At 45.4% G+C, this 11,422-nt stretch overlaps 1 protein-coding gene across 1 annotated transcript in view; it reads left to right on the forward strand.

Annotated features, from left to right (window-relative positions):
* The window catches only part of Clic4 (chloride intracellular channel 4), a 61,157-nt gene extending 50,448 nt beyond the window's left edge, over window positions 1–10,709 (forward strand). Inside the window, exons 5-6 of the mRNA XM_005079597.4 lie at window positions 6,175–6,356; window positions 7,302–10,709. Of these exons, the coding sequence (XP_005079654.1) occupies window positions 6,175–6,356; window positions 7,302–7,466 (347 nt within the window). The 3' untranslated portion in view covers window positions 7,467–10,709. The remainder of the gene's footprint in view (window positions 1–6,174; window positions 6,357–7,301) is intronic.
* The last annotated feature ends 713 nt before the right edge of the window (window positions 10,710–11,422 follow it).

An 11,422-nucleotide genomic window follows, 5' to 3' on the forward strand; every position in this document is an offset into this window, starting at 1 on the left:
GGTTTTTATCATAGCAGAGGTTGGGGTGAGGGGTTTCTAAGGTTCAGGACCCCTGATTAACTAATATTTATCTGGGGGTGTCTTGGTGAAAGGGGATGGTGTGTGTTAGGCTAAGGGACATCAGGTGATCCTATCTACAATTTTTGGAACGGTAAGAATTTCCTTTATAACCTTAGGTACTTTCCCCCTTGCATGGTCAGTTTCTGGGTGGTGCCCAGGTGATCCCAACTTGCCCCAGGATAAACTGAAACTTCAGGTCTACTTTCTGGTTGGTCTCCACCGAGCCTTGGCATGGCAGCAGTGCAGCCAAGTGGCAGGTGTGTACCAAGTTGCCCTGGGCCCCACATACAGAAAGTGGGGTAGGACCAGGGCCAGTACTTAGGTTGATGTATATATTTTAACAGCAGAAATGTTTATGTCAGCCGGGCGTTGGTGGCGCATGCCTTTAATCCCAGCACTTGGGAGGCAGAGGCAGGCGGATCTCTGAGTTCGAGGCCAGCCTGGTCTACAAAGTGAGTTCCAGGACAGCCTCCAAAAGCTACAGGGAAACCCTGTCTCGAAAAACAAAAACAAAACAAAAAAACAAAACAAAAAAAGAAATGTTTTATGTCACACTCAGCACTTCTGCCTTGAATCTGCTCATTCAAATCATATAAGCAATAGAGCAAGTTTTGCTTGTTGGAAAAGCCAAGGTTGTACAGAAATAATTTTTAATATGATCTTTTTTTATTCTTTGAGACTATCATACATGCAAACAGTTTTATTTTGATCCTGCTAACTCTCTTCCTTCCACTAACTCCACCTGATTCACAACCATCTCCCCACTCTTACAACTTGATTTTTTTATGCTGTTTATATATGTTCCTGGGTATGAGACAATCTACTGGGTACCCACCAGGAGTCACACCTGTAAAGAAAACTGACTCTCCCTCCCCCAGAAGCCATCAGCTGTCAGTAGTTCCTCAGATAGGGATGGGGCTCATGGTCTCCCCCTGTTCCCATGCTGGAATGCTCGCTAGGTTGTCTTGTGCAGTGACCACAGATGCCGTGAGTTCATGAGTGCAGGCATCCTATCACGTCCAGAAAACACTTCGGCTGATCCTCTCTGACTTACAATTGGAGAGTAAATTCACTGTAACTTCAGTTTGCAATTCAATAACAGATCCTAGGTGGCTGGACTTATTCTATATAAAACTGTTGTTGTGATGTTCATGTTATTATGTATTAGAAATCTTCCTGCCACTTGTGACCCCAGCACTCAGGAGGCTGAGGCAGGAGGACACCATGAATTGCACCACCCCCACCCCAGTCCTTCCAGGCAAAACAGGTCTTGGAATTTAGGAACACTTTAATAGGATTTGTATCTGCCATTGCCTGTTTGGACCTTGTGGATGGCCTCAAGGGGTTTTGGTTATGACTATGCTACCAGTGACTGTCCATGAGCTAGATTCCAATTAGGCGTGGGAAAGCTTGAGCCCTTCTTCCGCCTTGAGATGGCATCTTACTATGTGACCCTCAGGTCTCCAGGACGTAGATTACAGGCTTTTGCCACAATGTCCAGCAATTCTTTGCATTTTACTTTTTCCAAAATTTCAAAGTCTGACCAGTTTGTATTTCCACTAACCTCAAAATGTTCATTTCCATATACTTCTGACTCATGGGTGTCTGCATTTTAAAATTTTGCTGTATTTCCATAGGCCAAAATGTTATTTTTTATTTTCATAATTAATTTTAAGCTATGTATGCTGCATGCACTTTGTTTTTGAGGCTTTTTGTTTTAAATAGCTTCTTGGAGATAGGAAAGGAACAGCCGTAACTTGCAGACTGATCACTTTCTGGTGACCTACTACTGCCTCCTTGTGGTTAGTCTTGGTGTTTCCTTACCCTCCTGACAACTGTCTTTGCCTGTGCTGAGCTTTCGGACTTCACTCACTTCATTGACTGGCACTGTTTTTGGAATCTCTTAAAGCCTGTTTGTGTCTTTTCTGCTGGCCATGCCTTATGATGAGCCATAAGTTATAATAATGAGTAACAAACTATTACTAATTTTCTCTCCATTTTCAGTGGTTCTTTTGTTTCTTTGCTTTTTGAGACAAGAGTTTCTCTGTGTAGCCCTGGCTGTCCTAGAACTCTCTCTGTAGACCAGGTTGGCCTCGAAATCACAGAGATCTGCCTGCCTCTGCCTCCCAAGTGCTGGGATTAAAGGCGTGTGCCACCAACACCCGGCTTTTTTTTTTTTTTTTTTTGGCCTTGGCCTTGATTCCTTCTTAACCTAGCTCTTTCTAACCCTGAATTCTATTAATAATAATTTATGTATCGTATTTTAGCTATATACACTATACCATCGGCTTGTATAATATTACCAGAAGGTAGTGTCTGTTGCTGTGTGTTTTTAGTCTTTTACTTTTAAATGATGTGCCTTCAGGTCCAGCCGAGTGTTCATAGTTCCCCAGCTTTATTTCTGAATTCTAGCACCCTCTGCTGTCTGTTTTCTCAAAAAACAAACTTAGGATTCAGGCATTTAGAATCACACACATGTGGTCACACCATACACAGCGCATGAGATACCCAGCGAAACAGGACATTGCCAGGCAGAGGGGAGATCCCATTCCGAGACAGGCTTAGCCACGGTGGGAGGTGGCGGGCACCACTGTGGCTAGATGAGAGGCAGACAAGGAAAGGAAACAGGGAGGAAAAGTAACCAGAAAGAGCTTGGTACACCCTTCAGCTCTTGGATCCATGGTGAGTTGTAAAAGTCCTGTGAAATATGGGGATGTGGAGTGCGGTTGAGTGGCCCTTTGGGAAGGGGTAGGCCCGTTTCCACGAGTGAGGGGAGACCCAGTGCCACCTCTGTCCTGGGAGATCGAGGGAGGATCGGACGAAGTGGCACCGGCTGATTTTCTTTCTTTCTTTCTTTCTTTCTTTCTTTCTTTCTTTCTTTCTTTCTTTCTTTCTTTCTTTTTTTTTCTTTTTTTGGTCCATCAAGCACAAAGTCAGGGGCCAGGGCTTACCGAGAATTACATGGTCACTGGGGTTTTTGATGGAGCCAGAAAAGGGGAGAGACCACAGTCACAATAGAAGTCCCTATGGAAGCGTGGCCAGAGGTGGGGAGGAAGGAGCAGGCTCACCAGACTTGGTAGTGGATGCAGGGTTCCAGTGATCCTTAGTTGGAAAAGTGACAGAGTTGAAGGTTTCAGGGTCCCGGCATACCTCAGACTGCCTGTGGGCAGGAGGAAATGTGAGAAGAACCATCCAAGTCACGGCATCAGTGTTATAATACAGCATGAGGTGGAACCATGGCCAGATCCCATGCGGGCAAGGGACAAACATGTCAGGCAGACAAACCTTAAGTAGGAAGCTTTGTTGGAGGAAAGGGAAGGGAGTGGGGAGAGGGGGAGAGAGAGACAGGAAAAGTCCTATCTGCCCTTCAGAGGAACAGTGGGAAAAGAGAGGGCAGAAGTGGGCAGAGTTTGCCTCTTAAACCTTTGCACCTGCCTGCAGACTATGTAGTGAAATAGCAGCCATAGGACCCTGGGCTGGACAGGGTACTACTTGACAGGCCAGCATAATGCCTGAATCCTAACACAAACAAACAAAAAGCAGAAAGAACCCTCCTGTTTGATCATGGGAATAGTGAGGGTGCTCTTGATGAATCCAGATCTATATGATGCTTGCCATCTGTCTGTAATCAGATTTTCCTTTGGGCAGCTAGTTCACAAGAAAAAAATGACATGGAGACTTCTTATGAAAACTCAGCCTATAGTTTAGGCTTGTTCCACTAGCTCTTATAACTTATATTAACTCATATTTTTACTAATCTACACCACATGGCTTTTTACCTCTCTCCCATTCTGTGTGTTGGAGTTTCAATGGCGTCTCTTTAAAAATTTATTTATTACATATACAGTGTTCTGTCTGCATGTATGCCTGCAGGCCAGAAGAGGGCACAAGATCTCATTACAGATGGTTGTGAACTACCATGTAGTTGCTGGGAATTGAACTCAGAACCTCTGAAGAACAGTCAGTACTCCTAACCTCTCCAGCCCTCAATGGCATCTCTTGGGTGCCTCAATTCTCTCTTCATTTTTTGCTCAGAAGTCCTGCCTGCCTATTGGCCATTCAGCTTTTTATTACACCAGTCACAGCACTATATCTTCACACAGTGTACAAATGCAACGTGGTATTTATTTGAGTGGAAACTTCATTCATTTTCCTTTTACACTTTAGAGGGGATTTTCTGTGTTTTACAGCAATACGCATTCCAGTCTTCCCCACAGATACTTACTAGCAAGCACAAAGTTCCTCGGGTGTCTCACATTAATTAACCAGCTAACTTGGGAAATAGTGGAAGATTTCTACTTCCTCCTTGAGGTTGGGAGCTAGGAAAGGTTGCTCACTGTCACCACTTCTGAGCGGTTTCCTCACTACCAGGTCAGCCTACGAGAAGGAAATGAAAGGTCTGTGTCTGTCTTTTCTGTTGCTGTGCTAAGATGCCAAGACCAAAGCTACTTAGAGGAGGAAGAATTTATTGGGGCTTACAGTTTCAGAGGGATAGTCCATGGTCACCATGGCTGAGCATGGCAGCAGACACACAGGTGGGTGTCGTGCTGGAACACCGGCTGAGAGCTTCAGTCTGATCTGAGAGAGAGACAGGCAGACATTGCCAGTGGCACGGACTTTTGATTCCTCCAAAGTCCATCCCCTGGGGACACACCTCCTACTAAAAGGCCACTTCTCGTAATCCTTTCCAAACAGTCCCTCCAACTTCTGACCAAACTCTCAAATATACTCAACTATACAAGAGTCATTTATATTTTGTTGTACTTCCTTTCTCCTTGTTCACATGACTTCTGAACTCTGTTTTTGTTTTTTTTGCCTTGGTGTTTTCGGGCATGTATGTCTGTGAGGGTGTCAGACTTGTAGTTACAGACAGATGTTAGCTGCCATGTAGGTTCTGGGAATTGTACCCGGGTCCTCTGGAAGAGCAATCAGTGCTCTTAACCACTGAGCCGTCTCTCCAGCCCAACTTTGTTGTTTTCTGTCCTTTAAATTCCTTCATCTTTTGGAGCCTCTAAGTTCTCACATAGCCAAGACTATCTGTTGCCATAGAGACACCAAGGGATGGGTAGGGAGGAGGCAACTGGAAGAAGTGTTGGGGTGGGCGGGTTTATATTGCTGGTGAAATACCTGTTGTGAGCATTTAAAGGCTCCAAATTGTTCATGCTTACACGTGTATGTATTGAGAATTATGGGGTAGTGGATTAGGATATAAAAGAAAGGATACTGGAGGCTGGGACTATAGTTCAACAGCTGGGGTTTTGTCTGTCATTTACTAGGTCTAGGATCCAGTACACCTCTCTCTCTCTCTCTCTCTCTCTCTCTCTCTCTCTCTCTCTCTCTCTCTCTCTCTCTCTCTCTCTCTCTCTCTCTCTCTCTCTCTCTCTCTCTCTCACACACACACACACTCGTCTCTGAAGCAGAGCAACAACAAAACAAAAAGAAGGGGTAGCGGAGGCTCTATCTCTGTTGTCTCTGTTTCCTTTCTGTAGTGCCCCAGCTCCCTCTTCTAAGGCTAACTGACCTTGATCCCCAGATGCAAGCAAATGGCTTAGTTCAACTTTATGAGGTGTAGCAGTCATAGTATCTAGTCCTCTTGGCTTTCAAGCAGGCTGCTAGTTCAGTACTGTCACTATGTCACTGTCACTTGTAAGGCGGTCCTGTTCTTGGCCTCTTGTTGTTACAAGACAGAGTGAGACCCCAGACTCCCAGGCTTTCTGTTTAGGTTGTCTGCTCAGGCAGTGATTGGTACCTCTTGACATATTTCTCCATGGTAAATCTAAAAGTTCCCAGTGAGCAGGACCATGCTCTCAATCTTAGCAAGAACTTCTAGCTGGGAGTTAATAGATTTGCTTTCCCCATCTATCTTTGCAGTTTGAATATCAACAGGCTTGGGCTGCATCATTTGTGGGGGGCATTTGTTGGTTGGCAAAATAGTTACCACTCTCGTTTATTTATGCCCTTGTGTGAACGATTGTGCAGGCAAGCTCCAGGGATGGGAACCTTCTGTCTTGCTCTCTGAGAGTTGAGGATACAGGTGAAGGCTGCACAGTTACTGAGATACAGCCTCTGCTCAGGGCCGGGCTTCCTCTCTGACAGTGTTCCCGTCTGTTTCAGCACTGGAGCGGGGACTCTTGAAGACGCTGCAGAAACTGGATGAGTATCTGAATTCTCCCCTCCCTGATGAAATCGATGAGAACAGCATGGAGGACATCAAGTTTTCCACACGGAGATTTCTGGATGGTGATGAGATGACACTAGCAGATTGCAACCTGCTGCCCAAGCTGCACATTGTCAAGGTAGGCCTGCTTTGAAGTGGGGTGCTGCCTGGAGCAGTGCTCCCCTCACAGAAGCCATTCTCCACCCAGCCAGAGTAGACAGAGTCAGCACTTCCTAGAGCCAGCTCAATAGAAAACAGAGGTAGGAGGTTCAGGATTCCCTCTCAAGGCCAGAATGGGCTACTATATGAGACCCTGTCTCAGGGAGAAAAAAAGTGAGACTTGAGCAAGAAGAATATTTTTTTCTTTTCCTGTGAAGAATACAAACTCAAAGATGTAATAGGTAACTCTGAACTGGACTGACGCTGTCAAATCCTGTTTGGTGATCGTCACTACCTGGCCTTTTTCATTCAAAACCAAAAATGCCGAGTGGTTATTATATGAGATGCCACAGTAAATTATTGAGCATTAGTTGTGCAGTAGAGATCTAAGATAAGAAAAACAGTTTTAGAAGCTGGTATGCAATCCCAGAATTTGGGAGATGATGCAGGAGAATCAAGAGTTCAAAGCCAACAAAAGTAACACGAGACTGTTACAAAAAATAGCCCAAACCAAAAAAGGAAGAAAATTAAACAAATTTAAAATAGTGTTTAAAAATTATTTACCCAGTGATTATGCTCAGCCATCTCCCCATTTCCAGGGCAGTCTTCTGTAGCCACTGTCGCATTTCTATAGAGCATGGAGTAGCAGGCAGTCCTAATCTACGTGTGAGATATAGCTTGCTCTCTCTGCGCATGTTCACCTGGGTAACCTTGGAGGCCAGCAGGGGGTGCCTTTCCTCTCCCTTGGAGTCACAGGCAGTTGTGAGCTCCCCAACGTGGGAGCTGGGAACTGCAGTCCTCTGGAAGAGCTCCCATCCCTAGAATGTGTTGACAAAGGTTCACAGAATTAATAGTCACTTCAGTCAGGCATGCCTAGTGTGGAGAGTTGGAAGGTAGTTATAACTCTTGATATCTTGTATTTCAGGTGGTGGCCAAAAAATACCGCAACTTTGATATTCCTAAAGAAATGACGGGTATCTGGAGATACCTGACAAACGCCTACGGTAGGGATGAGTTCACCAACACCTGTCCCAGCGACAAGGAGGTGGAAATCGCATACAGTGATGTTGCCAAGAGACTTACCAAGTAAACAGCACTTTCAAGAGAGATGCCTTCAGAGTCCCCCAAAATAAGCTTTCCTAACAGACTGCTCTGCCTCCTCTAAAGTAGAAGTGTATTTTGCATGAACATGCAGTTACTCAAGGCTAGGATTAAAGATAGACAAAGTGTAGTAGTTATCTCCAATACACACTCCTAAGCAGTATTATTCTAAAATCCTCTACCCGGCCCACCTGCCCTTCCCATCTGCTGTCCTCTGGTTCGGAGGTACTCCACCACAAGCTCGTCACAGGAGAGGCAGTTTGCCATCACTCTGGAGCCCCGCCATCGTGTCTATTCACCGTGTGCAGATGGCAGAACTTGAGGTGCAGTGTTCCACCGTTAGAATAGTAGCCGTGACATCCGGGCAGCCCACACTGGTGTATAATACATGGTACAAAGAATATTTATGTATCGGGGGAGAGTTGTAATATTGAATAAGGATTATGGAAGGATTGCTACTGTGTTGGAATGCTGTTTCAGTGTCGTCTGTCCTGGAGTGTGCTGAAGGGTGTTGCTGTCTGGAAGGACTGCCTTTTGTAGAGAGACTGCTGGTTTCTTGGTAGACAGTTAATTTTGCCTAAAATGTGTCATTTGTATAAATCATAACATCCGATACTATGTAGAAACTGAAAATTCTCAAAAAGATAAGAGAAGATGGGTGGGTTCTCTGTTGTGTTATCTGCTGTGGGTTTCACCCAGGGCCACCCATGCATTTGCAACAGTATTGCTGCCTTCATTATAACAGGTTTTCTCTTGCCCCCCCCCCCCCCCTTTTCCTATGGAGCTTGGGATGGAACCCAGGGCTTTGTGCAGCCCTGACAAGGCTCTGTCCCTGAGCTGCACCAAGCCCCGCTTCCCTCTTGTAAAAAGCTCCTTTCTTGGGTGAAGGTGTATCTGCCTGTCTGAGCAACATTGCACAGGCTGCCACTCAGCTGCCTCACTCTGTAACTAGCATGTGAGTCACTCAGAAGTTAATGGAGTTTCAGGGTCAGCTTGTGGGAATGTCAGGTTCACTTTTCTCCTAAAGCGGACTCTTGGCGGGGGGGGGGGGTGGGAGAGTGGAAGAATGCAACATCTGCCCATCTTAAGCTCCCATGAAGCATAGGTCACATGCTCCCATTCCACCTCCATTTGCATTAGGCCTAGTGGGAGGTCCTTCTCTTGGGATAAATTGTGGTTGTTCATAGTGAGGTGTATTTCCCATAGTTTGGCCTAATGTCAGTTGCCACACTGAGGAATGGCACTCCGTTTTTTTTTCTTGCCATTTGTTTTGAGATAAGATGTTTCTCGGAAGCCCTGGGACTTGATAGGTGGACCAAGCTGACCTCAAAGTTGTGGCAATCCTCCTGCATTTGCGTCCTGCATGCTGGGATTATGAGCCTGCACCAGCATATCTGGCTTGTTTTCTCATTTTTTGCAGGAAGTCTAAGCTGACAGTTATTTGAAGTCTAACAAAGGAGAGGTCTGCTGTGTCTTCACTGTCTCCCTTTCTGAGTAGCCCTCTAGAGCCTCCTCGTGACTGTACTATGTTTTTGGTGATTTTTTTCTAATGTAACTTGTTCAAGAAGTGCTGTTTCCCACAACTTTCCACCCCACACTACACTGCTTTAAGGCAGCCTGCCCTCCCCTTTGGTATGCAGAAAGTAAATAAACACCGGGAAGCATTCTGACTCATCAGCAGCCCCCTTTTAAAACTTACCCGTAATTCCCTTACTGTGGGGTACAAGGGAGGGCTTACCATGTATCCCTGTGGCTCAGGGAGATGCCTTGGCCGTGGCTCACACCCTTACAGCTGACAGGGTGTGAGCGCCCATCGCTGCAAACGCTGTGAGGTGATGTGTCTGGTTCCAGCCAGAGGCACTATCTCTTCTCCTTTGAGAAGGGACCCTGCAGTGTCTCCATGGGCAGAAGTGTCCCATCTTTACATAGTGACAGCTTATCCTTGGATGGGATTGCGTCTTTCGTGAGGAAGATTCCAGAGAACGAATGACTGCTCTTTCTGCAAGTGGACGCAGTGAGGGCTTCTCACTAGAGGTAGAGCAGGACAGCGAAGAGTCAGGATGCACTGAAGCTGGGTGAGATGCCCACCCTTGGGTGTTCATTCTCCATGGCTTCCTAATTTGCCTCATGGCTGCTCTTGCTGTCTTTGGATGTCCAAGGAAGGGAAGCCTGCCTTGGTTTTTGAGACAAAGGCAGAATTGTTATTCTCAGTAGAGTGATACATTTTAGTTTTATATGAGAAAAGTCAGACAAATTTGAGAGTGGTGGTAAATGGACAAAAGCTATAAAAAGGAAGGCCCGCACAAGTGCTCACTACTCCATCTGTGCAAAGATCCTGGCTTGGAAGATGGAAATGTGTTTCCGTGCCCTTGATGCAGTGTGGGGCTGGAATACAGGGTCATCTAGTCTCATGTCCACACCAGTGACTCATCCTTGCGTTTAGCCCCCTTCCCTACGAGCCCTTCACCTCAGAGAGGGGGTTCTGAGTGGAGCCTCCCTCCCTGTTTCAGTGGATACTGAGAAAATATTCAACAGTGGGAAAACTCACTGTTGTAATTATCACACCTTCCTGTGTTCTGCAGATACAGATTTTCAGTGCAGTGCACATAAGATTTTCTCAGTGACATTAGCTTCCAAACTCTTGAGCAGTTTGCACACCATTATGAGATTGAGTGTTTGTGCACTAGGAGGGTCAGCACCAGAACTTAGGCATTTATACTTCTGCTGAGTTATTCCAGAGCCTCGCCAGACTTGCATGTAGATAGGAGTCATTTCTTCATATTTAAGAAACCCATTTAGGAAAGATCTACAAAGTACAAGTGGGGGGAAGTAGAAATTATTTTAGTGAAGATTTTGGTCCACACCTCATCAAATGGCAATGAATTCACCAGTCTCTTAGGCTGGTGATAATCATGTGGGTCAGAGAGAGCGTGTGAGCCTTTGTCAAGAAACTTAAGGTAGGTTTCTAAAGGTTCATCTTTACAATTACCAAAGTGGGAGGCAACTAAAATTATTTTATGGTGGAAAATTTTTAAGTCCCAAGCCATAAAAATTCAGTTCCCAAGCCACGATGCTGTACAGGACTGGAGTGTTTCTTTATAGAATTCCTTGGGTAGGGATGAAAGCTCAGCACAGAATGCTTGCAGTTTCTTTCTTCTCTCTGGAACATCAACACCAGTATATTGCTGGCAGCTATTGTATTCTAAAAAAGTAAATAAATATATTTTCACTACCAAGGGGTTCTTTTTTCTCCTTCCTGGAAATAACTTGGTATAGAAGTGTTTAGGACTACTTTTATGATCTGATTCAGCACATTTACTAGGAAGGAAGATGAAATGCTTATCAACTCAACTGGTGTAGGGAGTGATTTAGTGAAAACTGATACTCTTAGCAAAATGGGGCAAACTTAAAAATACCTGGTTTTTATGTGTATGCACACTCGTGTGCTTATGCATATGGGGTGCCTGCAGAGAGCAGAAGACAGCATTGGATCCTCTGGGGCTGGAGTGACAGGCTGCATGGCGTGGTCCTGAACAAGAGCATTATATGGTTTTAACCGTCAAGCTGACTCTTCAGCCCCAGGACCAGTAATTAACATCCAAAAAATGTGAAAGCCACGTCCCATCACAGCTGACGTCCCCTGCTTTTCACAGCTGCTGTGGATTGTCCCAGCAGTGCAAGGTGTGGGAATGGAGGGGGGTAAGAACATGTGTGCATATGTAATCTAAGAGAGTGTGCAAATCCGTGACAATTCAGTGGAATTTCTGCATACAGCATCAAATATCAGAAGTCAGAGGCTGGAGAGTAGCAGTTAAGAGTGCTGGTCCAGAGGACCTAGGTTTGAACTCCCAGTACCCACATGGTGTTTATAACCAACTGTGGCTCCAGTCTTAGGAGATCTGTCAACCTCTTTTGGCCTCCTTGGTCACCAGGCATGTGTGTGGT

Source organism: Mesocricetus auratus, unplaced genomic scaffold, assembly GCF_017639785.1.
Source record: "Mesocricetus auratus isolate SY011 unplaced genomic scaffold, BCM_Maur_2.0 Super-Scaffold_100014, whole genome shotgun sequence".
In the NCBI taxonomy this organism is placed as follows: Eukaryota; Metazoa; Chordata; class Mammalia; order Rodentia; family Cricetidae; genus Mesocricetus; species Mesocricetus auratus.